The 27,798-nt window shown below is 42.3% G+C and overlaps 2 protein-coding genes across 3 annotated transcripts; one reads left to right on the top strand and one right to left on the bottom strand.

The window, feature by feature from the left end:
• Positions 1 to 1,618: 1,618 nt before the first annotated feature.
• On the bottom strand, positions 1,619 to 27,798 carry slc5a10 (solute carrier family 5 member 10; the record flags this gene model as incomplete). The annotated part of the gene is made up of 15 exons (XM_083977681.1): positions 1,619 to 2,751; positions 2,901 to 2,994; positions 4,697 to 4,912; positions 7,719 to 7,887; positions 8,043 to 8,193; positions 8,455 to 8,562; positions 17,176 to 17,311; positions 21,846 to 22,051; positions 22,179 to 22,259; positions 23,033 to 23,138; positions 24,396 to 24,500; positions 25,088 to 25,147; positions 26,262 to 26,366; positions 27,524 to 27,595; positions 27,691 to 27,798. The coding sequence occupies 15 exons, from the start codon at positions 27,796 to 27,798 to the stop codon at positions 2,558 to 2,560; spliced, it is 1,911 nt and encodes a 636-aa protein (XP_083833807.1). The 3' UTR covers positions 1,619 to 2,557.
• On the top strand, positions 10,166 to 20,300 carry fam83gb (family with sequence similarity 83 member Gb). 2 transcript variants are annotated; one of them, XM_083977660.1, is made up of 5 exons: positions 10,166 to 11,189; positions 13,047 to 13,214; positions 14,096 to 14,220; positions 15,165 to 16,572; positions 18,209 to 20,300. In XM_083977660.1, the coding sequence occupies exons 1-5, from the start codon at positions 10,683 to 10,685 to the stop codon at positions 18,581 to 18,583; spliced, it is 2,583 nt and encodes an 860-aa protein (XP_083833786.1). In that variant the 5' UTR covers positions 10,166 to 10,682; the 3' UTR covers positions 18,584 to 20,300. The 2 variants fall into 2 exon arrangements, with proteins under 2 accessions (XP_083833786.1, XP_083833787.1); XM_083977661.1 differs by having other exon boundaries at positions 15,165 to 16,577; positions 18,209 to 18,404.

The raw sequence follows: 27,798 nt of genomic DNA, 5'->3' as shown, positions 1-27,798 counted from the left end.
TTTACTGCTGACTTGTCGCGACTTAACTTTACTTATCCGGTGTTTGAGCTAGAGCTGAAATAGGGAATTGAATAATTGATTAAAAGGCCATAAAAACTTATTTTGTCAATCAAGCTTCTTACAATGAGTTCTGTGGTCTTACCTGGAGACTGTATTTTCAGCCAAAGTTTGCATCTTTTTAGTTAATTAATGTGAGAAATGTCTTTATTTCTGTTCTCTGTCACATTTAATAGATGATTTATAACACACTATGACGGGCTTTCAGGGATGGGACTTTGATCATTTATCAAGCACACGTGAAGATTATTTCCTGGTTTCAGCTGCTCATATGTGGAGATTTGCTACTTTCCTTTCTTTTTATGTCATTATAACTGAACACACACATGGTTTTCATATAAAACATCCAATTCAAAGATGTCACTCTGGGTCCCGTGGTTTTCATATTTTTCAGATTAATCAATCAAAAATTACAGTTTAATTTAATAACTGTTGTCCTAATGTGAGCCTCTGTCTATTTGTGTCCCCTTTTTTTTTAGTTTAATGTGAAATTTGACTTGTTTCAATGTCTTTAATGTGAGAAAACTGTACAGATGTAGAATAAAGAGTGATATCATCTGGTTATAAACCTGCACTTGTGGACAAATGTGTAGTTTTGATGCATACATTTTATTAGGGGTATCACAAGACAAAAAAAAAAAAAACCTTTGTTTGGATGTGAAGACGCAAAACACAAAATATCTTCATCAGTGTGCGCCTTTCAATACTTCTCAATGGATTTCACATTTCAGCCATAAAAAATGAACTCACATACAAAGTACAGACATTTTAACATAGTTTTTCAGCGTTGAGGTTAATGCCCCGTGTGTTAGGTAAACTGGAAATACTTTTCAGCCCTCATAAAATTAGTATAAATGCAATAATGAATGAAAAAAAAACTGTTTTTATCTATTATTATTACTACCCTAATTTGGTTGCATTTGTGGGTTTTGACCATGTCCTATCTATAAATGTACTTAAAGCAGAAGTAAGCGATCCGGTCGTTTGGGCTAATGCTGCGTTCCAGGCAGGCTTTTGAAACCGTAAGTTACGGCTTCAAGTCACAACTTACGACTTTGTAGCGTTCCAGGCAACCCGTAACTCGTGTTTTTCCGACCTGTTGCACCTGTTTTACCTGTGAAAGTCACTATAACGGCCACTCGTAACTTCTGACCCGTGAACTCGTACCAGATTGAACTGGTACGACTTCCAGATTGAACTGGTATGACTTCACAGGTCGGAAAAACACGAGTTACGGGCTGCCCTGAACGCACCATAACTTCTTGTCAGCCGATGGAGTTAGCAGCCCCCGCCCTCGTCATGGATCTATTGGTCCTTGTCCCTACGTCACCACATTCACGCATATCCCTTGGCTGCACACACAGCCCTTCATGCCGTTCTCTCTCCTCATTGGATAAAACTTGTAGGATACGATAAATGTTTTCTCCTCGGCTCAGAGCAGAGCAGAGTGACTGACAGACCCGTGTTTCGGTCCAAACACTCTATGTAAGTGATTGCTGTCGGAAGATAACTATTTAAGACTTATATTAACACAAAAATATCGCTTACTTCTGCTTTAAACCTACAAAAACTTAATAGGATGAAAGAACAACTGAAGGTTCACAAAACCTTGCTTCTTAGAGTATAAGGCTTTCAACAAAACTACAATCAAATTAAACACATAAATTCTTAATTAAATTAAAAGTATTAGTCACATATAACCCAACCCACACACTTAACATTCTTAATATATTAAATTAGTATATACTTTGTAAGCTTTGAGATGATGTGCATTATGTAAAGTCATGGTAGCTTTTTACAAGCCACAAACTTCATTGTAATTTGTACAAGAACCTCCTGAGACTTTAAAGCTTTAGTTACAACAATTAGAAGAACCTGAAGTCCTGTAGTGGGGCAGTGTTGCAATAATACACATAACATCGAAGTACATCTGTAGAAATACTGTTTGTCTAATGAAGTGGTTTTAAAAGACAACTCACAACACAGTCTGCACTGCTCATGATCTAAAAACATCTTCTTACATATTTCACCATTTTCTCATGTTTTTTTGCATTTACCTGAATGAAAACATCTGGCATGTGTCAATAACTGTGTGTAATTTGTTGCAGATGTGGATCCAGATGAAGTTAAAAGAATCTCTCAGTATTTTTCCGTCATGAAAATACAGTAATAAATTTAGAGGTTTGTACAGTCACGGTGGAGGTTATCTGCTCACTGGAGATACTGTCTATTTTTAGATGTGGATGTTTGCACAGCACCTGAAACTACAACTGCAGCACTTTCTTTGTGGAGATATACTGCAGTGATTTTTAGGTCGAATCTGCACAACAATCTGTTTGTTTCACCACCTTTCCTGGATCTGAAGGAATCAGCCGATGTTTGGCAGACAGGCACTTTCTAGTTCACATTGGGGGGGTCGGAGGAGGAGGAGGAGGAGGAGGGGGCGACTGGCAGGAGTTCAGCGTGAGGGTGAGGCAGGATGTTAACTGTGAGTCTCCACTCAGGCAAAGTATGCATAGAGGAAAATGTTAATACTGATCAGCAGGAGCGCATTAGCGCAGCAGAACCTGGACCAGAACACGCTCTCTCTCACACTGGGAACTCTGGGAGCCGGAGCCTCGTCTGATCCCCGCACCGCCGCGATACACGCACCGACCCCCTGACCGCACGTCACCCGCCGAGTTGGCTCGGAGCCTGCAGCATCACACGCACACACAGAGAAAATACAGGAAGTTACTGAAAAAATAACTGTAGCACAGTGTATGTGTGTGTGTAGATGACTATTTATCGTATGACAGCTGGTTCTGTTTTATTATTGTTTTAGGTGATGGGAATATTCTCACCCTGGGAGATACGGTGGCTGACGGAGGACACTTTCTGTAGAGGGATTTCTCTCTGAGGCTCCTCGGTTATTGTCCACCAGGTCAGGTTACATATCTGTGAGAGAAAAGGGAGGGGGTCATGCCACAACAACTTTGATTTACGCCTGTGTAATGTATGATGTAGCATTTAGACTCAATGATAGACTCATCCCAATTTCTTTACTCACTCAAGAATACAACACGAGAGGAAAACAACGTATAAAGGGAAAGAAATGGAAACTGAAATGTAGAAGTCTTAGCATGACCGTTAAAGGACCACAGACTTGGAATGAGGTTGAGAGCACGATAAAAGAGTCTGCATCTCTGTCTATTTTTAAAAAGAGATTAAAACAAAAATTGCTGTTGAAATATGTTTAAGATGTATTTTGCTTCATGTACCTGTGCCTGATGTGTTGTTATTGTACTCTCTGTACTTATGGAATTACCTGAGGTTGTTTTAGGGTTGGGTTAGGTTCTAAGTAGAAATAGGAATTGTTTTCATAATATATTGTATTGTTGTTTGATGTTCTGGGCCCCCATTCATAAAATACAGACAGCCTCTGGGATTACCCTTTACAAGATTATGTCTTGCTGTGTATTATGAATTTAAATTGTATTTGGATTTTAAAAGTCATTTGGTTGTATAAATACAGTTAATGATGAAAACACATGGAGGCTTAATCCTTATGTTTATTTGTTTTCCTACACACTACTGTTACTATTACTATTGGATTGAGAGGCCATCAGTCTGTTAGCTCAGCTGAGTTTAGCATAAAGACTAGAAAAAAAGGGAAACAGCTGACGTGGCTCATTCACAAAATCCACCTACCAACGTCTAGAAAATAAACAAGATATACTGTATATATAAATGTGTCTTAGATGCTATCTCAGCTTTAGCTATGTGAATTGTGTTGCCCCCTGTTTCCACTGCTGGCTGAAGCTTCATATCTAACAGACAGAAATGAGAGTGGCATCAGTCCTCTCATTTAAGCATTTTTACAATCTTGTAGAACAATTGTATTTGTTTGTCTGTTGTTTTACTTTTGTGCCAAACAACTCATCACAGCTAGTAAAGATTAGATATTTATGAAACAAAGTTCACTAGAGAAAATCACCAATGTGAACCTGTAGACATTCTGCATTTCTGGTCGTTGTATTTATCAAGAGTTCTTTGTTTGGACAAGGAAGGAGTGTGGAGAAACGAGTTTGTACATGTGAGGATACAGATGGATACAGGGGGGTCTAAGGAGCATAATAGGAAGGTGGTATTTTGCCTTCGTCACGGGACAGTGAAGAGAGACAAGAAGATTGTGGGACCATGACATGAAGCTAAGGGCCACAGATCAGATTTGAACCCATGACTGCAGTTTTTTTTAAATAGGGAGGCTGATGTTTGCATTTTGAGTTCATATTGAGGCCGGAGCTGTGACTCATGTGTGACCTAAATTAATGACAGTAGAAATATGAAGCATTTGGTGTGGCGCATTGTGTGCAACAATACTTCTACAATACATTAATACTTCCACTGTCCACTGTAATTGATCAGTGAGCCGCAGGATTTAGATAGGCACAGCCTCCCTGACTGTGCCTTAACGAGCCAGCTTCATATAATCTGCTCCCAAATGTTCAGCTGCCTGTTTCTTTACCTCAGATTCATCTCTGTTTTTTTGTTTCAGTAGATAGCATGATGACAGGTGTATCCACAGAAAAAAACCTGCTTAGATAAGCTTAGCTCTCTAATAACGCTGTTATTTACTGTAGCTTATGTGTACACACACCTGTTCGGGGGTGGGCGGGGGCGTCAGCAGGGATACTATAGTAACCACGATAGCAGTGAGCCCACAGAGCAGGATGGCGAAGTGGAGGTAGTGGACGCCGCGCAGCACTGCAGGTGCCGAATCCACGATGCCACATCTGGGAGGAGGGAAGGCAAACTCCAGCACCATCCGACACACACCCACCACCAAACCCACCATCAGGCCCCAGAATGCTCCCTGCAAACACACACACACACACACACACGTAACACATATCACATATCACATGATGACACAGTGCATGCCTGCATGTCTGCTGCACCTGGGAGTGTCTCGGCTCATAACACTCTCACTTTCCCACCATTATGATTTGTCATCTTTGTCGTGCACACACACACACATGTGCAGCGACACAAATAACCATCTGTCTGCTTCTTTTTTTTTCCAACCTTCACCCAAGAATGTGATCAGTACAGTTCAGATTAACACACATAAGTCACATTGTCAAAGCACACAAAGCGATCATTTGTACATTTCCTTGACACTTATGATAACTTTCTTTCTTTTCCTCCTCTCTCTCCTTCCTTGTACTCTTCCTCTTTGATGTTTTAATCTACATGTGAACAAAATCATTTAAGATAAAAGCTTTTTTTGCTGCAAAACCATAGTGGGATGGTCTGTTTTTCCGGTTTTAGCTCGTATAAATTTGGAATGAAATCCTAACGTGTTTTAATACAAAGACAGAGAGAGACAAATGCATCAGATGACATACTGTACAGGACTTCCGATAGACACAACAACACTGTAATTACAAGGTCTATTAATGTTTTTTATGAATTAACAACCGCAGCTCTGCATGGTTCAAAGAGTACATCATATTCCCACGTAATACGTTTTCTCTCCTCAACGTCAGCGTGTGACACATCCTGTGCAACGCTGTGTTCCCTTTGACCCCATGAGTCAACACCATTTAGATTCTTAAAGTGATATGCTCACTGTGTTTGGCTGAACAAATAAAAACGCTCACACTTTTACTCTTGTGTAACACAGGGCTGTTGACCCTTCTCCATAACTTTTCTTTACAGCTCTTAACTCGAAGAAATGGTTAGTTAGTGACATGTAAAACTTCTCCAGTCAGCATTTGTTTGATCTTTTACAGGTTTTTAAAGTGTATGTAATTTATACTACGCTTAACGTGGCTAGAAGTTAAAGTTTTTAGTTGTCTTGTGGTAACTTTCAGCCACATTTCTAGGAATATACATTACACATGTGAAACAAAGCTTGAGGCTATTATGACGCTAGATAAACTCTCCATGCTGATGGTTAGCAGGTATGCTGGGTGTAGCTTGGGAGTATTGAAAGTCGCTATATAAATACAAGCTATTATTTTATTTTTTTTAATTATCATTATTATGTACGGTAAGTGTATTAGCATCGTAGCATCTGCTAGCAATAAACTCAAATACAATTGAGACTGCAGTCCTTTTATCTAAATGCTCGACAGCATTACGCTATCATGCTGGTGGTTAGCAATATCATACCCTAGTCAACATCTTAAATAACTTTGTTACCATGCCAGCAAATGCTCGTTACCAATAAACACAGGTGAGGCTGCGGAGCTCTGAGCCAGGTTGTGGTTTGCAGGTGTTTTGTGTTGGAGAAATTAAATGTTTGGCCTGATTAAGGTTGACAATGGTTATCATTATCACAGTTAATCCTGAGGGGACGCGAGTGACTGTACCAATCCTCCTTTTACCAGTAGCTGTTGGGACATTTCACAAAAAACTAGAGGCACGAGATTAGAATTTGGGGGGATAATCAAGTCAGTAGGATTTATCCTCTGAGGAACATGAACATCAGCAATCCATCTGGTGGTTATTATATGTGGGACTTGACACTGCAGCCGACGCAAGCACTGATTTCATGCAACAAAGACGTCCTTTGACCTGCAAATTCCCCCCCGATCAGTATTTACTGGGCTATTGCCAGCTCATATACTACCCCAAGGCAAGTTAATTGTAAACCCAGTGTAATAAAAGTGAAAAGTGAAATAAAGCAGATACTGTAATGCCATTCAAGAGTGAGATACATAACAAAAAAGGGGGAATAAAGGCCTTTGAATCTCAAAAAAGAAAAAAAATCCAGATAAAATCCTCCTCATTTCAGTGGTTGAGCAGCGTTCCAGCAAAGTGCAGACACACCCAGGACATGCTGTAATAAAGCATGGATTGAATCTTGACAATCCAGATGACTGGTGTGTACTGGCTGTTTAACAGTATCTCGACACGTGAATGCACCACTGTTATCTCTGCTAACCAACTCTGTTATCTTTATCTTCTAATAATCACACCTCTACCGCTTTGTTATCAGACACAAACAATCACTTTCATTTATTGCAGTGAAAGAGCAGCATGTTCATGCCGGTCCCGACAGAGGAAATAATAAACAATGCACTCCATGACACACACACACACACACACACACACACACACACACACACACACACACACACACACACACACACACACACACACACACACACACACACACACACACACACACTGTATACACACTCTAGTCCACACCAAACAGTGAGGGATGTTTGCACTTAGCTGACTCCCATGTGAGACTAATAAAACTGCACTCCAGTACGGTGCAGGAGAAAGGACAAACAGTGCAAAGGAGGAAAACATCAACACTGACTGTAACAAAGCCTGAGGACTGATTGCAAAATCCTGTTTACGCTTTTAAGGACTTTTACTGAGGGAAACTGTCAAACATTCAGTAGCTGCAGCTTATCAAATGTGAGGATTTGCAGCTTTTCCTCTCTTTTTTCTATTATATAATTATTTTATTATTTTCATTTTGGACTGTTGGTCAGATAAAATGTGAAAACAGGGAGTTCTGAGCTTTCTTCTGGCATTTTATTGGCAAAACATGTAGTGATTAATGGAAAAGTCTGATTAACAGATAATAAAATGAAGCTGTAACCCTCAATGGAAATATATACGCATGTTTTCTCTTTTGTGTGTGAGTTACCAACCTGCTCATTGGTCCTCTTCCAGAAGACCGCCAGAGTGAAAACAGCAGTGACCGGTGGAGCGAGGTAGCTGGTCACAGACTGGATGTAAACATACAGCTGGCCGCTGTTGGCCGACTGTAGGATGGGGATCCACACCACACTCACCACCACCAGGATCACTGTCACTATCCTGCAACAGAGACACATACAGCACATCTCTTTCACCTTCTTCACACACTTTATTGACCCTCGTGTGTCAACAGTTAAAATATTGCCCAAGGTCAGACACTAAAGCAAAACAAGTGTCCTCCGACCACTGGGCCCCTCCATACATATGTAATGTACCTGCCGACCAATAGCAGCTCTTTCTCTGTGGCCCGGGGTCGATGTTTCTTCCAGATGTCCATGGTGAAGAGTGTGGAGCTGCTATTGAAGATGGAGGTCAGCGAAGACATCAGAGCCGCCATCATCACCGCTATCATGAGCCCCCGTAAGCCTGTAATAGACACACAGATATATATCTTAACTGCATACGTTTTTATTGAATTGTGTTACTCTATTCTTAGCCAACCAATCTTCCACAAAAATTGCTTCTTTTGTTTACTGTCTCTGTAACGTAGCCAATGTTTTATGTATTTTAGATGTGTGTGTTTTTTTGTAGCACATATAGGCTATAATATAAATGTGATGTATAGGCCTATATATACCTCCAAGCATTGGCTCATTTTATATAGATAATGTGTATGAGTGTCCTCACCACTTGGCATGAGTTCAATGACCAGTTTGGGAAAGGCGATGTTGGAGCATCCCACCTCAGCTCCGCACACTCGCACGCACTCCTCAGGGTCGACACATCCGACAGAGTCTGAAACACGAGAACGGTCAAATATCATTAACACGAAACTAAATATTTAGGCTCATGCAGAATTCATGCTGTCTCTCATTTCTGCTCCAGAAGGGGCAAAGGAACTGGGGTAAAACTCAACCTCAGCACGGATGTAGGTTGTTGAAAGTGTTCTCAGTGGAAACATGTACGTCACAGAGGACAATGGCTATGCATAAATAAGTTACCTTACTTTATTTTGAAGTGAAAGCATCTTAACTGGATACGTTTTTATTGAATTATGTTACTCTATTCTTAGCCAACCAATCATCCACAAAAATGCAAACATTTTGCTTACTGTCTCTGTAACGTAGCCAATGTTGTATGTGTTTTTTGTAGCACATATACCAAATAAATGTAATGTGAAGCACTTTCAATTGTACTGTATGAAACACTGTATTTGTCTTTAAAAAAAAAAGAAGCTATCATGGGACATTAGAAAAGTGGCCATAATTAGCTGACTTTTTCACCCCGTGTTACAACATTTAATTTGCAAACTTCATTTTGTAACTTACTTTATTTACTCTCATCACAGGCTTGTTGTTGAATAAACTTGCTTTGCTTTGTTACACTGTGACATGAAAAGGTCGTCCAGATGTGAAGCACACTGTTGTTGATATTTGGCAATATGATATTTTTAAGTGGTGGAGTAACAACTATTGGTGTGTTGTTTTCCACAGTAAAACATCAACCTGACCTCATTTAACTCAATATGACACAATCATTCTTATTTCCCACAATGTCTAATCACCGGAAACTCCAGCAGAGTTTTCAGTGACACATCAGTGTGTCCAGCAATTACAACGAATAGCAAAGATGCTGAGTAATGTCCTGTGTTCATGTGGTCTATGTTAATTTGTCCTCCTTATCATTGTATTATATCTAAATCCACTTGAGTCCCATGGTATAAAAAAAAGTGTGTTTTTCTGGGTTAGTTACATTCTTTCATAAGGGTCTATGGGGGAAAAAAAGAAAAAAAAAGGAAAAAAGGAAAGGTTTCCCTCCCTGTGTCAAGGCGGGAGGGTGGAGTTTAGACCCTCTCTTTCCCAACCAACTACCGGACACTCCGCCTTTCTGCCCCCGGTAACTCAGCTTCCGTTGCCGGATTCCAGGGTCAGACACTCATCGGCAACTTCAGCAGCACACTGACCCACTTCACCGACAGAAGAAAAGGAAAAAAAACTGGAGGAACGTTTTATTTTGGGGGAAAAAAACGACAGAAGCTGAACCGCAGTGGACTCCGACTCCAGTGAAAGTTTTTTGTGCCACGTTAGTGATATTTACGACTTTTTTCGCCGCTCGTTGAACTCCACAGTTGCCGAGCAGCTGTAACCAAGTTAACGACGGCCGCCGCTAACGTTCTGTAACGGCCGCTGTTCGCTGTTCGCTGTTCGCCGCCTCCTCCGACCAACAAAGAGGAAAAGTGACTCGTCAGCGCAACAGTTGGTTCAGACTTGACTCACACTCAGTTTCAACACTTTTAAAGGGAGGATTAATGAGTTATTTCTACATCTGAAGTGCATGTTCCGCTTGGGATTGACTCACTGGCGGACACAGTCACTCATTCACCCAGACACAGCTGCTCTGCTCTGCTCTGCTCTGCCTCCGTCTACCTGCCGAGCCCCGCGGCTGGAGCAGCTGAACCGGCCGCCTCCGCTGCTCCGCTGCCCCGCGGCTGCCGTCAGGTGAAGGGCGTGGCTGTGGGCGCTGGGCGCTGGGCGGGGGGAGCTTTGTCCTCTCAACACCTGAGCCTGTGGGAGTAACCTAACCTGAGAAGCAGCTGTGTGGGCTGAGGTGGAGCCCCGGGCCCCGGGCTGACTTAGTGCTGCTCTAACGTAGCGGCCCCGTCCGTCGCCGTCAGATGAAAATAGTTTTCCACCACCGGAGGAGGAGGATCATCATCTCGCATCACGGGATGGACCGTAATGACAGATCGCACTTTTTCGAGGTTTGACCCTTCGGAGCGACGAGCAGAGAAAAGTGGGTCAGAGTGGTTTAAGGACTTAACTGTGTACTGACCGGCGGACAGACAGACAGAGAGACAGACAGAGAGACAGACAGAGAGAGAGACAGAGAGAGAGACAGACAGAGAGAGAGACATCATGGCGCTGTCTCAGGTCCAGTGTTTGGACGAGCACCACGTCAACTGGCGCGTGAGCGAGGGCAAGCCGGAGTTTTTCTACAGCGAGGACCAGCGGCTGGCGGTCGAGGCTCTGGTCACCAAGGGCCGAGATGCCTTCACGGACTACATCCGAGAGCACAGCGTCCGGGGGTTCCTCTCCGAGCCGGAGCTGGAGCGGATTACGCACACGGCGGAGGCCTACCGACCGGGCCACGAGCATCTGCAGAGACCAGGCACCCCAGGCCCGGGGAACCTCACCCCGGGGTCCGCGGAGGAAGGAGGAGGAGGAGGAGGGGGAGATGGGGAGGTGTCGCTGCAGTACTGGCCCGACCGGTCTGAGGCCTCGGTGGCTGAACTGGACCTGGGCTGGCCCGAGTCCATCTCCTACCGAGGGGTGACCCGGGTGACCGTGTACACGCAGCCTCCCACCGAGGGTCACACGCACATCAAGGAGGTGGTGCGGAAGAGCATCGCTGCAGCTCAAAAGGTGGGGCAACAACAGGGTGGAGATGGAGGTGGTTGATCAATATTTGTGGTAATAAAGAAAGTTCTCCAGTCTGCGATAAAAACAACAACAAATATAAAGGATCTAACAAACAAATGGACGAATACATTGAAAACAGACCATTTAATCTTCAATGATTACTCTGTTAACACTTTATTTTATTAATTCCAGTCACGCAAAACTTTCTCCAGTGTGAAATTTTCATTTTTTTGACCTAAAGTTGACAATAAACTGCTTATGTTTGCATTCTTCAGCTCAAAAGATGGGGCAACAGGGTGGAGATGGAGGTGGTTGATCAATATTTGTGGTAATAAAGAAAGTTCTCCAGTCTGTGATAAAAACAACAACAAAGATAAAGGATCTAACAAACAAATGAATTAATACATTGAAAATAAACCATTTAGGCTAATCTTCAATGATTACTCAATTAACACTTTATTTTATTAATTCCAGTCACACGAAACTCTCTCCAGTGTGAAATTTTCAATTTTTTGACCTAAAGTTGACAATAAACTACTTATATCTGCATTTTCCACGTGAAACAAATCATCTCAACTTGTTGGATTTGAGACCTTAAACCAATATTTCATTGCATTGTTGCATTCTAGGAGAATTAGTGATCAATGCATTGATGAAAATATCCATTAAGTAACTCATCAAGTGTGTGAAACTGCATCATGTTAGGAGCGGTTTTGTCAACCTTCCTCCAGCCCACTGTCACTGTTTACATTATTTTGTACTATTAAATCACCAACCAAGTGTTCAGAGCAGAAGTTTTCTCTTCCTCTTCTGTTTTTTTCCCCCGATGCAGCTGTGCACTTGGTTAAATTCTACATCTTCCAAAGAGTTTTCTTTTTTGTGAATTTACATTTGATTTATTGCCTTTGTCTTGTTGTTTCACTTCACTTTCTCCTCCCTCACATGTGCCAACTCACACATGCACCCAACAAAGTTTTTTCTGCATCGAAACAAGTCTGGTCCTGACACGCTAGTGGAAAAATATTCTGTGACGTGACGTCACTGATGATGGTTCTTGCCAAAATCCTATCCTCTACCTTTGACATGCATGAATGCACAAGTATACGTACAGTAGTCTGGCTCTGAGTCAGCGCCACAGGCCTTCAGACACCAACTAATAAGACTTTAATACTTGGCAGGCTGTGCAGACGCAACACATTTGTGTCTAGGCTGTTGTTCAACTGAACTCAACAAACTTTGGGGGGTTGTATGCATAACATTTAACATCATTAGTATTTACTACCGTGCATTGCAGCATATTTTCTTTTACCTGCTTGTTTTTTGAACTTTTTGTGTGATTTACAAAGCTGTGTTTCACTGCGTGCAAGAATACAACTGGACAATCATTATAAACTCGGTTTTAAACAATAAATTCACTAACAAGCTTTGTTTTCATTTCTGTTTGCCAAGTCATCTGTGTTTGGGACTAACCTCTATTTCTGCAGAAACTCAAAACTGGGTCAGTCGAAAAGGGAGAATAGGCAGCGCTGTGTGAAGAGTACCCCGCTGTCACCAGAAGTGCTGTGTCGTTGAACACAGGCCGTCTAGTAACCTCTCACTTTATCACCACAGTGTAAAAAGACTCTTTGTTTCTACCAGTCTTTTTATGGAGCATCAAGTTTTTTAAGGGCCAGTGAGAACATTCTCTGTCTTGGAGGGTTTAATTTATTGTTCAGACACAGTTCTCTCCAAGTGCCCGACTTCCTTTCAGGGTTTAATGAGTTTAATATTGTTGATAAGAGCAGCTTAAATCAAACCCACCCTCTCAGGGCAGGAAACACTAACACCCCTTGTGGTTTCCTCTGTGTGTTTTGTGTGTAGGTAATAGCCGTGGTGATGGATGTGTTTACGGACGTGGATATTTTTCGAGACCTGCTGGATGCGGCGTACAAACGCAGAGTTCCCGTATACATCATTATTGACACGGCCGCAGTCCCCTGCTTTCTTTCCATGTGTGGCAGAGCTGATATGCACCGGGGACACCTAAAGGTACAGTATGTATACAGATGCACGCCCTCGCAGATGATGTTTTGATAAGATGTGGAGGGGGGGGGGGGGGGAGTCAGATTTGGATGTGCAAGTAAACAAAAGCAGATGAAAATATTTTTAAGGTAAGCATTTCAAAGTAGGGCACGTGACCGCAGTGTAACAGGTTTTTGTGTGCAGGGCTTACTAAGGTGTGTGCGACAGAAAGTTGCTTGCCATAGGCTGGATGTCTGAGCTGAACTGGTCGAGTCAGTGTCACAGCTCACAGGGGATTTCTCTTCAAATTTTTTTTGTTTTTCTTACTGGAAAGCAGAAAGAGCCCGAGCATGTTCCTTGCCCCTGCTGCAGGCTGTTAATTAAACCATGTCCATGCTCGGTCTGCTTTGGGCAACTTTCATTTCTCTTTCTTCCTTCCTCATTGGTTTAACCATTAGACATCCCCCACCTTCGTTCAACTTCTTTTTTATCTGCCATCTCCGCTCTCATTATGAGTGTTTTTACGACCTCCAATGGTTGGTGCCTGCTGTGAGATTTCGCATAGAACATTTACTTACGAGGTAACGCTCGGCCTGGAACCACACCCTTATCACAGGGTTGAAGACAAACACCGCAGGGTGTGTCATACAAGCATGCACATACATAGAAGGTCCAAGCTGCAACCTGTAGAGTCAGCCAACACGAGGTTGTGGTGGTGTTAGAGAGCTGCTCTTGAGCAACAAGAACACTCATTCTTCTCTGCCCCTACGTGCTCATGTTGCCTTTATTTACCCTTTGTTCGCTAAAATCCCTCCACCTGTAAGTGCAAAATTCCCAGGAGGTTTTGTGTACATAGCATTAATCCTATATATGTGTGTGTGTGTGTGTGTGTGTGTGTGTGTGTATAGAATCTGCGTGTGCGTTGCTGTGGAGGTGTGGAGTTCTTCACACGGTCGGCACAGAAGGTGCGTGGTTCGCTGAGCCAGAAGTTTCTCCTGGTGGATGGAGACAGAGCCATCTCTGGTTCATACAGGTGAGAAGCGTACTATACAATTTGTGTATGTTATGTTATTTGAGTATTTAAAGCTGCACCAATCAATATTTTTTACAATGTGATGATTGGAGCATTTTGGTGCACTTTCAGCTCATATTTTGGTTTTTGGGCCTCCAGCTTTTCTATTTTTTAGTTTATGATATGATAGATTATGATAAGATCTGATTATGAAAAGATTTTTATTCTGTGGGTAATGGGGTGGGACTAGATAAGCTTTTGCTTCTCCCGCTTTCCCTTTCGGCCATGTGTATTGTATTATTTGAACTAAGATGAAGTGTGATGATGATGATTTAAATTGACATGCCCGAAATAAACAAATTGATTGATTGATTGATTGATTGATTGATTCTCATCCAATTCATTGGGTCAGTTTCAGATAAAGTTACTGTACTGTTACTCGGTTATCAATTGGTTGTCAACCAATAGAAATTGGCTGAACACAGTGGAGCATTTATCAGTAAAAAAAGTCAGAAATGTCCCAGAGGAAGGGGTGGAGACCAAAACAGAGCTTTAAGGAGGTTTTTTTACTCAGCGCCTGAACGGCTAACAAGCTGCCAGCACTGTGTGCCAAAAACCCATCAGCATATGTTGCAAAACTTTACCTGTAACTTTTGATTTATCAAGATTAGGCAGATTATAAATCTTTACCTTGACATGCACAGACTTCACCGTTTAATGCATAGTTTTTATCAAGGATATCTAGGAAGTCGACACTTTCAGTATGATGTTATAAATGTCCCCAGGGCATAAATGTCTGGTGTTAGGATTAAACTCTGCCCTGGTTTTTCTAAGTAGGAGTTGTGGAAGGAAGAAAGTATTCTCAATGACACAAAGAGCTTAAATAGAAAAGAAAAAGAGACCCGAGTACATTAATCTGGGAATCACTGCTGTGAATTTATGTTTCCATCTCTCTGTTATTCCAGCTTCACCTGGGCTTCCTCCCGTTTGGACCGTAACCTCATCACTGTGATCACAGGACAGGTGGTGGAGACGTTCGACCTACAGTTTCGTGAGCTTTACCTCTTGTCCAGAGGCGTGTCTCTCAGCAAGGTTCCCATGGCGGACGAACCGATCCCCGACCCGATCCCTCAGGCCGCTCCTGTGCCCGTCTCAGCTGCTGTCGCTAGGAAGCTCATCAATCCCAAATATGCCCTGGTTGCCACTGGAACACACACAAGCCCTTCCTCTTCGGACCAAAACTCCACCAACAAGAATCCCACTGGGCTAAAAACTACGAAAGGACGTCTTAGGGGGGTTATTGAGGAGCCGCCCATACACCCAGGATTAGCCCACCTGGAGAAGGCCTACCTGATTCCATACCTGCCCACCTGGCCAGAGCCGGACCCCCCCAGCGACGTGATTGGCTTCATCAACATCAGGGATGAAAAGCGCGCCCATCAGGTTCACCTGCAGCGGTCGGAGAGGTTCGAGGTCAGCCAGGCTATACGCTTCAGCTCACCGATGCTGCAACCGGCCCAGACGGAGCAACCTGCTTCCCGTCAGGATGCAAAAACTGACAAAAAAGACAAAAACATCCCACCGGGGAATACGACCCCGGAAGCGCCCGCTCCTGTGAGTCCAACCAAAAAACAGGTCAAAGAGCAAACGCACATCGCTCCGAATACGAGCAAAACTGATACGACAGATTCCAAAGTGGCCTCTCAACAACAACAACAACAACAACAACAGAGCAAAACGCCCCCAGCACAAGATGCAGCCAAACCAAATGCACAGACACCAAAACCATCAACCAATGTAACTGCTGATTCACAACCAAAAGACAATGCTAAAGAAACTCCAGCGGCGCCAACCACAGCGCCGCCGGTCCCTAAACGCCGCACACTGCATTTAGTCATTGACTCTGTTCCCTCAGAGCAGCTCGGACAGCCGCTGGTGACGCTGGTAAAGTTTGATGAACTGGAAAACCCGGATGGTTCCTGTGGCAAAAACGGAGCCCATGATAGGCTGACCTCAGGCCGGCGGCGTATGACGGCGAGGGACGACGGCGAAGACTCCGGCAGCAACGAAGGCGGCAGCGAAGACAGCACCAAGGTCATGTGCGACCGAGGAGCCAATGAAGACCCTTCCAGCGCCTCCACTGCGTCAGAGGAGGAGTTTTACGACGCAACGGGCCCGGTGACGAACGGCGTGACCACCGGTTCGGGTCGCGGGCATCGGCACGGAGATGGGGTCAACATGATGGCCCGCCTGTCCCAGAGCATGGTGGACCTGCGAGAACCGGGCCAATCAGGGGACAGCAACGCCCTCCTCCACCAATCAGAGCAGCTTCGCAGACGAGCACACGGCTCACCGCACCGGCACATAGGACAGGTGAGGTAATTTCACAGTTACTATTTCTTAAATTAAACAATAATAAGCAGCAACAATGAATCTTTTTTTAGTTTTTGCTGGTTTCAGGTTCTCAAATGTGAGAATTAGCAGGATTTTGGATGTTTCACCTGATTGGATGATTGAAATCCACGCATTTTCCCACATTTTATGAACTTAATAATTAATAGAAGGGAAAAAAACTGTTTGCAGATCAGTTATTATGCAAATAATTAATTGGAGGCTGCTGTTTTACACAACACAGCAATGTTAAAATAAATGTTGACACAGAGCTTCTCTCAATTAAAAACAGGATTGACCGTTTTTTAATATTTAATGATGATCACTCACTGATTTAGAAATAATAAGCGCGGAGGTTCCTGAGAGCAGCGCTTGTCATTGATCCTACAGACAAAGCCGCCGAGTGATTATTCAATTACAGGAAACACACAGACGATGTCTAACAGCTTCATACTAAATCTCCTGAAAAGGGTGTGTATCAGCGGTGGTGTCAAGAGCAAGTTGGTGCCTGTTTATAGGTAAACATGTCCTTCCCTTTTCCAAATTAAAAGGCGTGATTGTCCGCCCTCATGTGTTAACACGCACCTGGATAGAGAGCCCTGCTGATCATGCCAGGGAGGATGATGAAGATGAAGGGCAAGATCTTCAGATAGGCAGCCAGGATCGATGCTCCTTTCACATGACTCATGTTCTTTGCAGACAGCGATCGTTGGACGATAACCTTCACACACGCACAGAAACACAAACAGGAATCATATTCATACAGCACTTTCCCTTTCACAAAAGACTCAAGATCAAGAAATTTACACTGTCATAAAATACAAAGATGCAAGTTTAAATAGGAATAAAAGTTAGCAGATTAAATTAAAAGAGCAAATGCGTTTATTTCCACATGTGGGCTGTACAATTTTGAAACTGTCTTATGGCCAAGTGCAACATCCAAATTGCTGAAACTTGTCATGCACCACCAAGCATTGTGGTGCATCGGCCTAGGAATCATGTTTTGGAGAGAACGTATTTGAGAAAAATCATTATTATATAAAGTTTTTTCAGTGTAAACGAAATGGAAAAACCATTTTGACTACAAAATATCTCACAATATGATTTTTTTTTTTTTTTACTGCATATCATGCAACCCTAATTCCACTACATTTACCTTTAATTTAATGACCTTTAATTCACAGTATGTTGGCCTCATATCAAATGCGATAGAGATTTCTGCTTTGAAGCTTAACGACCGTAGAGTCTGAACCTGTGATGATTACTTCTGCGTTATTGCAGTTGAATACAAGGAGGGTCTGAAATAACCAAATTGTAACGGTGAGTCAGACCAGTGCAGCGCTAACGTGCATAACATCATTTGAATAAAAAACCCAGGGAGCTGTAAAGTGCAGATCCTGAACTGGAGCTGAACCTTTTGTTGCATCATGTCAATCCTCCTCTCTCTCTCTGTCCTCGGTGTGTTTAAAGGTCAATTTGTATTGAAAAAAGGGAAAAATATAAATAATATTTGACCCAAACTCAACACAGGTGGAAGTTAATTTTGTGAGACGATGTGCAACTCTTCTGGACTCTCTGATGTCTCACTGGTGTCTCTGTCCTCTCTCTTCGTCTCTAGCTGTTCAACACCTCAAGATCCCCCGGTCGTGATGCGAGACTGCGGGGAGCTAAAGTAGTCATCGCCAAACCGGGAAGTTTCCACCGGCCCAGCCGTGCGACCGGCCCCGTGATAGGAGGACACCGTTACTGGCACGGCCAATTGCTGCACCCCGATTCGGCCCAGCTGCACGCGCAGACCCGGTCCGGCCGGTCGCCTCGACGCCACAGCCCGGGATACAGGAAGACGGACCATGCCTCCGCGCAACCACAAGACACACACGCATCGGGGCTGCTGGGAGTTCCCTTCTCTAAACTGAGCAGTTTAAGACACTTGAGGGCGCGAGGAGGCTTGACGCAGGGGAAAGTGACACAAAATAACAAAGCTACTAGGTAAAAACTGGGGACCATTACAGGTACACGAGGATATTTGTTGATAATGACTTGGTGGTATCCTTTCTCTCTCTGGCATGCTTGTAATTTCCCGCTTTGAAATATGAAGATGCAACATTCAGGAATTTAGTTTGACATTGTCAACAAGGGGTTGACATTTAACCTAATGTGCTTTAAAGGGTTTTTGCCTGTTATGAATCTCATCTCATTACCATCGAATGCTTCGTGGCTCAAGGCGTCTGACTGGACGGTGTCACTAGAGGAAAATGATACTGAAATCTAGGATGAAAATGTGTTGTTAATAATAATAATAATAATATCTCAGCTGATATTCATGTTTACAAACAAGTGCATAAACGTATTCTTAAAGGGATAGTTCAACAGTTCAGCAAATGGCCCACTGCCATCAAACTCATCAAATACACAATCCAGCAACTCCAACATGCTCTCGTGGACAAGTTGTGACCTGCGCATTCACCACGCTATGAGATAATAAGGGAACGATACCAGGCCGGGGTGGTTTTCGAGGCAAATTCATGCAAAACCGCTGATGCGCGTCCCTGTCCGGGGCCGTTTTTCGGCAAGCTGTCTCTGCATTTGCCTCCGTCTCGTAACGTTCTGTTATTATCTCATAGCGTGGTGAATGTGCAGGTCACAACTTGTTCACGAGAGCGTTTTGGAGTTGTTGGATTGTGTATTTGATGAGTTTGATGAGGAAAACCAAGAAATCCCATTAGCCTCCGTAGCGTAGCTCTGAGCAGCTCTTTACTTTACTTTATTTGTTTATTTGGTCGGGACAATGCATATTAATGGACAGTGAGTGCTAGAGTACCCACAGTAAATACACCGGATTTAGCACATGTGCTAAATTACATCCGTAGTCCCCAAAACAATACAACAAATTAACATAAAAAGTCCAAAAAGACAGAGGACCATTAGATAACAGGAAAAGTACATTTACATAGTTACAGGGTTAGACATGATTATTTGGATTGTAAAAAAATATATAATCTATATAGCTGGAATTAACATGATTCATTAAGCAGCTCGCGGCTCTGCTCTGCCGTTCTAAAAACAGCTTGCACCGACAATTAAAGGTAACGAACCTACTGCTATGACTATAGGGATTATGGCAATGGGCCAATTTGCCAAAAATGTTGAACTATTCCTTTAAACTTTTTATAGCTTGGATTCCTCAGCAAGGTTGTTTTAAAAGAGCTAAGATTTCTACTACAAACAGGGTATTTTGTAGATGAAAACAGACGCCGCCGCGTTAGATTAGGTCAGCTGTGATATCTCTCTCTGCTACAGTAAATAAGGCACCTCTGTCGTGTAAAGAATCCTCTGAACAAATATTTGTAAATTACCTCAGCTGCTTTGCTTTTTCAGAATTTCGTACTGTAACGTTTTCCATGTTCAAGATGCACAAACGTGTCGTGCGGTATCCGACATGTAAGATCGGCCCATCATGTTGGCTCTCTGACGTACTTTGTCGGGCTCTACAGTTGATACCACTGTGACTGGTTACTGATGGTGGGAGGGTGAAGCTACTGTGTTGATTGCTTTTTACATTATGTGACACATTGCTGTCACTTATCCATGTGGCAGCAGCGACCAGGTGTAATGTATGTATCTAATGTTAAATATACTGATGTGGGACCAAAATTGAATGTTGTAAATAAAAAGACGGAGCGTCGCTCTCCAGTCGTTGTCTCAACCAGTTCTGCTGAGTTGGCATCTCTTTATTTCAAAGTAAGTAAAGCCAACAACTTAAACCTGCAGATCTGCTCTCACACAATTGACATGGAAATAATCCAACACAACATTAATCATATTCAGTCACAATAAGGCCAGTATGCAATATCTAAAAAATAATCTGCAATGTCATTTCTTTGCGTATTTTATAGCCCTGATCCAGAGCAGTTAAATAACTGCGTGCATGCACAGTGAAGTATTTTTATGTCTGCTTTTGCTTCATAGACAGAAAAAATATAATTGTAGCTGGTTTTCTAAAGAGATTTCTGAAGCAAAGTTTTTGGGTTTGGCACAAAGTCATTATCTGGGAGACAGGGTGGAACCCGACCGTTTTCTTTTTATGAGCCTTGTGGATGCACCCACATTAGTAGATCGGAGACTGTTTGGGCATGTAACATGAATAAAACCCAACAAATTTCACTTTTGATCTTCTTCACTCAAGGAAAAACAAAACAAAAAATTCTGGCTCATCTTTGATCAGCCATAGTCGCAGTAGCTGAGCATGCTTCAGTTAATTTGCAAATATGTCTGAATGTTATTATTAGAGGACTTTAGTAAATCCACTCGGACAAAACATAACAATTATTGCTTTCAAGATTTTAGGAATTGAGTCAAAAACAACTATAGAAAACACACAAACTAAACAAAAATAAAGTGTAAAAAAACTTTGAGAAATAGTTGTATATTATATAAGAAGAAACTGTGGTGTTTTCCTGAGCAATCGTAGTTATTGGAGGAACTACACCTGAAGACGTCAGTGTGGCGCTGTCCCATTTCTCCACACTTGGCGCTTGTGAGTGCGCTTGGTTACGCACACGCTTTGGTGACATTTTACTGGCGGAACGTACATTTGCATAGCGTGCAAGCATGTATTAAATGCCAAGCGCACAGGGATATTTAAAAGCAATCGGGACTTGACAAGTGCAGCCTGTGCCATTGTGCACACTAGCACGACACACACAGCACAACAACAGTTTTACGTAATAAACAGTGCTGCTGGATCACAGTCTCATCTACTCCAAAAGTGTCTCTATGCGCAAGATTCAAATCATAAATGGGTAAGCCCAACTCCGTAAGTAAGAAAAACGAATAAAATAAAATAAAATAAAAACATGAACAGAGCATGATTAATATAAAATATGACATTAAAAAGTCATAATTATGAGATAGAAAGTCAATTTCATTTTATTGAAATTCATTCAATGGCATTACCAAACGTGGCTTGTGGCTCCCGGCAGACTTCACCAGCTGGTGCATTGTGGGATTTATACTTGGCCAAATAACGCTCCGATGCCGTCTTACCGTAAGTGTGGTTAAAGTGCAAATCAAGCGCGCTGCACTTTTGGTCGTTGGAGAGATGGGACACACTTGCGCACTTACAGTACACTAAGCCCATGAATGTGCACGCCAAGTGTGTAAGTGTGATCTAGTGTGCATATTGGGACAGGCCCTGTGTGTGTGTGTGTGTGTGTGTGTGTGTGTGTGTGTGTGTGTGTGTAGTGGAGCTGTACCTGGTCGGTGCACCAGTACCAGGTGGCCAGTATGGTGAGGCCCAGCGTCATGCCCGGCCAGGGCAGGTCTCCCGTGACGGCGTCTCTGAACAGGTGCATGGCGTCCTCACGCGGCAGGTGGCACGTACTGTTGGGAATGATCTTACTGGGCACTGCCATGCTGTACACGCGCTCCAGGTTACCATAGCCACCAATCTTGTTAAATGCTGCGGATGAGAAGAAGCAAACGACTCCAACTGAACTCCATCCCTTATATAATAGATGCTGCATCATCATGAGAGCGTCTGAAAACGTTTCTGCACATGTTTCAATAACGGAAATGATCGCACACACCAGTAACTGTTAGGATGATCGCTCCTACAATCATGATAACTGTCTGAAGAGTGTCGGTGTAGATGACGGCAGCAAGACCACCTGAAGAGGAGAGAATAAATATGGGTTTTAGTATCAATGCACATCAACATAGCTTTTTATTGTGTATCTAAAATTACAAAAAATAAGTTAAAACAGATGCGTGACAGGAATCATAATGGTTACTTTATTCATGCAGCAGTTTTCCTATCCAAAAAACTTAAGACCAAGAAATTAACAGTGTCAAAAAAATACAAATATTTAAATTTACAGAGGAATAAAAATGAGCAGATTACGTCAAAAGCACTTCCACATGTGGGCTGTACAATTTTGAAACTGTCTTATGGCCAAGTGCAATATCCAAATTGCAGAAAATTGTTAATGCACCACCAAGCATTGTGGTGCAACAGAGACACCTTGGTCTATAAATCATATTTTGGAGATATAAGGGAACGTATTTGATAAAAATCATCATCATATAAAGTTTTTTCAGTGAAAATCAAATGGAAAAAAACATTTTTACTGAAAACTCAACTGCAAAATATCTGCTAAAATTATCTGCTGCAGATGTGTGATGTGTGTATGTAACGCTATGAGAAAGCACAAGTGAATGAATGAGCATATGTGAGTGAGGTTAAAGAGCATGTGTGCAGATGACACCAATGCAAATAAAACTAGTTTTGTTTGCTTTGTAGCCTATAAAGTTGTCTCATAATGATTTACATATAAAATAGACAGAAGATACATATAAAAAAACAAAAACAAATCTGTGCTTTAATGTCCTTTAGGGGTTCTTCAAACCTGTTTATGCAAATGTAAAGTTGTTGCTTGTGTACCTGCGATAGTGTAAAGCGCAGTCACCACCAGCATGAGGACGGTGGACAGGTAGAGGTTCCATCCCAGACACACCTGAACAAACAAGGCTCCAGAGTACAGGTCGGTCTGGTGGTGGAAACAGAAACACAACACACTCATCATCATCGGCAACAGATCCATCAGTCGTTGTTATGAAGGGAAGTCTGTGGAGCCAAATGAAATATTATCCTGTTGTTTTTTCATATGTGCAGAGATGGACCGGCAATAGAAACGTGAATATGGATAGAATATTTAGTTGCTATAATATGTGGATAACATACCATGTCGTACTTTAATTTACTTTTACTTTAATCCGATCTGATGCATGCAATACACCTGGCACTTTAAACTGAGTGCACTTTAGGGCACCGTGCAATACAACTTGGTACCCATGTACTCCTGCACTTTAGCACTTGTCACTTTGGCCCAGCACTTTTGCACCTTGCACTTTATCTCTCAAACTGTTTAGGTTCCACTACTGGCGTGATTATCTGATTATCTGTTTTTTATCTTGTTGTCTGCTTTGTCATGTTGCGTATATGAACTGTGTTCTCCTGTCACTGTACTGTTTTTATGTTTTGGGACTCCGGATGGAAATTAGCATTGCTGCTATAATCCGGCACATTTACATGTTTTTATATGTACACTGATGTGCACTGTCCCACCCAAATAAACAAATAAAGTAAAGTAAAGTAATGGACAGAGTACTCGACCCCAGTACTTGAGTAAGAGTACAAATACTACTGGTCAAAATTTACTCTGTTACAAGTAAAAGTAGCTCAATTGACATGTTACTCGAGTAAGAGTAAAAAAGTACTTGCTTTTAAAGGTATTTAAGTATCTAAAAGTACATGCTTTTAAATTTACTTTAAGTAAAAGTAAGAGTACATTTCTTATTTTTCACATCAATTAATTACTATATATTTTTACTATATATTTTATTTTTTTCTAAATGAATTTAAGGACCTTTTAACTCTTGTTTCTGGGTTAGGGTTATTTAACTAAATTAACTCTTTGAAACCACCTGCACTGATGTGCTGCTTTTAGGGGTCAGGGTTTCCTTCTTTGACAAACACAGCTTGTGTTCAATAGTATTTTAGAAAAAAAAAAAAAAAAGAAAAGAAAAAAGGAGCAGACCTGAAAGTAACGAGTACTTTTCAGCCTTCCTAGAAATTAACTATAAATATTTGTCTTGGAAATGTATTCAAGTCAGAGTAATAAGTACCAAAGAAATCTAATACTCAAGTAAAGTACAAATCCTCTGTATATGTACTTAAGTACAGTACTCAAGTAAATTTACTCCGTTACTGTCCACCACTGCATATGTGTGTGATGTTGTCGTACTGATATCTTTGTGAAGATGGACAGCAGCAGCGAGAGGACGGCCAGGTAGGTTCTGATCCGCTCTCCGCCGAACCGACGACCCAGATACTCCGGCATCGTCACGATCTGAACACACACACACACACACACACACACACACACACACACACACACACACACACACACACACACACACACACACACACACACACACACACACACGTTTCAATATTTACACCATCAACATCTTCCACAGAGGATGTAGGTCACAACGGAGTCATTATTACAGAGTCGTTAAAACTCAGGACACTCAGTGTTGAGCAGTAATTAGCTGTTGATGACAGTGGGTGGATAAATCTGATGCGTTCATACCTCAGCTGGTTTGATTGTAAACATGGCCTGACTAGGGGTGAAAGTAATTAATGCTCTTTGTTCTGAGAAGACAGTGTGTGCATGTGTGTGTGTGTGTGTGTGTGTGTGTGTGTGTGTGTGTGTGTGTGTGTATGTGCCATTGTGGTTGTAACACCCTGTTGGGGAATTTTCAAGGCGGGGAATGCTTGTGAAGAGAATGTGTCTTGGCACCTAAATGTACCTGCTGAACCAGCCTTAACAAGCAGATATGCACCTATTCGTGTATGTGTGTGTGTCAGTGTGTGTGTGTATGTGTGTGTGTGTGTGTGTGTGTGTGTGTGTGTGTCAATATGCAAACGAACCCCAGAGGAGATGTAGACAGGTACAAAAACCCAGGCCAGAGCCAGCAGCACATAGGTGGCCTGAGAGAGAGGGGAACAATGAGAGCCGTGAACAATTTACTTCGCTCTGGTCAAACTGAGGGAAAAACTTTTCACTCGTAAAGTCGTCTGTAAACTGCAAAGCGGTTGCACTGGCACTGGAGGATGGATTCAAGCCTCATGATCAACACCTACATACATCTGAATGGCGTTTATAAAGCTCTGCTGCTGCCCCCTACTGCCGACTGTTGGTCTGGACAGCCATGTTTTAAAGGGATAGTTCAACATTTTGGCAAATTGGCCCATTGCCATAATCCCTATAGTCATAGCAGTAGGTCCGTTACCTTTAATTGTCGGTGCAAGCTATTTTTAGAACGGTGGAACAGAGCCGCGAGCTGCTCAGAGCTACACTACGGAGGCTAAAGGAATTTCTTGGTTTCCCTCATCAAACTCATCAAATACACAATCCAACAACTCCAAAACGCTTTTGTGGACAAGTTGTGACCTGCACATTCACCACGCTATGAGATAATAACAGAACGTTACCAGACAGAGTTGTTTTCGAGGCAAATTCATGCAAAACCGCTGATGCTCATTGTGTTCAGGGACAGTTCTTCAGCAAGCAGACTCTGTATTTACCTTGAAAACAACTCTGTCTTGTAACGTTCTGTTATTATCTCATAGCGTGGTGAATGTGCAGGTCACAACTTGTCCACCAGAGCGTTTTGGAGTTGTTGGATTGTGTATTTGATGAGTTTGATGAGGGAAACCAAGAAATCCCATTAGCCTCCGTAGCGTAGCTCTGAGCAGCTCACGGCTCTGCTCCGCCGTTCTAAAAATAGCTTGCACTGACAATTAAAGGTAATGAACCTACTGCTATGACTACAGGGATTATGGCAATGGGTTAATTTGCCAAAATGTTGAACTATTCCTTTAATAAAAACGGTATCATAACCTACTGCTGTGCTGATGCCATTTGTTTTCTTTACAGATATAAAAGAGAAATAAATCATGTTGCTCCTTTCCTCCTACAAATAGTTTATTTTTGCCTGGATGGTGCATCACAAAAGAAGTAATATGTAGGTGGATTAAGGAGATGAGATCTGCTTCATTCCAGACTGATGCGTCTCATGCGAACACGTGTGCTCACACTCACGTTCCATTCAAAACCAGTGACGGCGATGCCTCCAGCAGCTCCGGTCCCAGCCAGACCAATAAACAGACCTGAGCCCTCGGAGCTGGCGAACAGGGACGCTCCGATCTGCAACACACACACACATACACACACACATACACACACACAGCAGGGACAGAAGACGCGTTCACATCTTTAATTCAACTGCCAATACAACAATGTACAAAAAACTGTCACTTGTCACTAGTAACAAGTTTCACTGCTGTTGGGTTTGATGCGTCGGTGCACAGGAGGTATTTTACTGTTGTCACGATCTGAGCCAAAGTCAGTTTGAACGAACTCCATCACAATCTAAATCTACAGGTGTCAGCAGGTGACTCATAGGAGAAGAAAGAAGCTAAAACAAACTGCTGCTTGATGAATTTGTTCTCTCTCTGTGGGTGTTTGTCTTGTATTTCTGGGTGGAGTTGTAGATCAATGACTTAATTCATCTCTTTGGGACTCGAGCAGTTATTCAAATGAAATCATCTGGGAGGTTTAGGGGGGAAAATCATATTTCAGTGGAATTCACAAACATCTGAATCATATTAAATAACCCAGCAAGACATGGCTTTTTGTGAAGAGGTCTGAACTCCAGATATATTTTATAGTAACATTTCTATTTCAAACTAACCAGCCATTAGATGAATGATGTGAAGTAAAAAAATATTAAAATATTACCATCTGACTGACCTGTGTGGCGCAGTGTAGATTGCATTTCAAGTGCAAGATTAATAATTTTAAATATATAACTTGCCGGCAAAAACATCCAAAGAATAGAAACCTTTGTCAAAACTGAGGTGGCAACATGAAACATGTGTTAACATGTTGGTTTATTTTCTAAACTGATCCCTTTTCTGGCACATCTGAGGGTATTAAAAGGTTAGGCATAATAAATCTTTATCTGCTCCACCCATACAGTCAGTAAATGGATTTTGGTCCAGATGTGCAACGGGGTAAGTCATTTAAAGGGATTTCCACAGTGAATTAGACAAGACAAAGTGTTGGTTTTTCCACAACCTGGCAACTGCACACTCAGCACTTCACAACCATTTGTAACTGATCAAAAGAATAATCGTAAATCATTTATTAACCATTAATAAATCAATGAATTACATCTTTATGACTAAGATTCAAGTGTGACGAATAAAAAAATCAGGTTTTCCAAACTCCAAACTAATAAAATCACCAGTGTTTGTAACAGAGCATCACAGATGTTACAGATGTTACACACACACACTCACCGGCCACCATGCCATGTCCCGTCCAGCCAGAAAATACCCACTCAGAGTGTTTCTGCTCACCCTGCATGACGACTGACAGAGAAGAGAAAACTGTTACACATGAGCGTCCACACACACACACACACAAATACACAACGGTACACATACACACTTCTTCTGATTCTTACCCAGATGCCGACAGCGAGGTTGAGTAGAAAATACGTTGCTATTACGACGATGTCAGAGGAGCTGAAGGACTGTTGCAGGTCGTAGAAGTTGACGGTGGAGTTAGACAT

This window comes from Trachurus trachurus (assembly GCF_905171665.1).
Source record: "Trachurus trachurus genome assembly, chromosome: 1".
Classification (NCBI taxonomy): Eukaryota; Metazoa; Chordata; class Actinopteri; order Carangiformes; family Carangidae; genus Trachurus; species Trachurus trachurus.
The sequence above is the reverse complement of the archived record's forward strand: the minus strand, read 5'-3'. Positions and strand labels throughout refer to the sequence as shown.

Excerpts from the sequence above, each read along its gene's own strand:
- fam83gb (XM_083977660.1), top strand. The coding sequence starts at position 10,683 with ATGGCGCTGTCTCAGGTCCAGTGTTTGGACGAGCACCACGTCAACTGG. Across the intron at positions 11,190-13,046 it reads GCATCGCTGCAGCTCAAAAG|GTAATAGCCGTGGTGATGGA; the intron begins GTGGGGCAACAA and ends TTTTGTGTGTAG. Across the intron at positions 14,221-15,164 it reads GCCATCTCTGGTTCATACAG|CTTCACCTGGGCTTCCTCCC; the intron begins GTGAGAAGCGTA and ends CTGTTATTCCAG.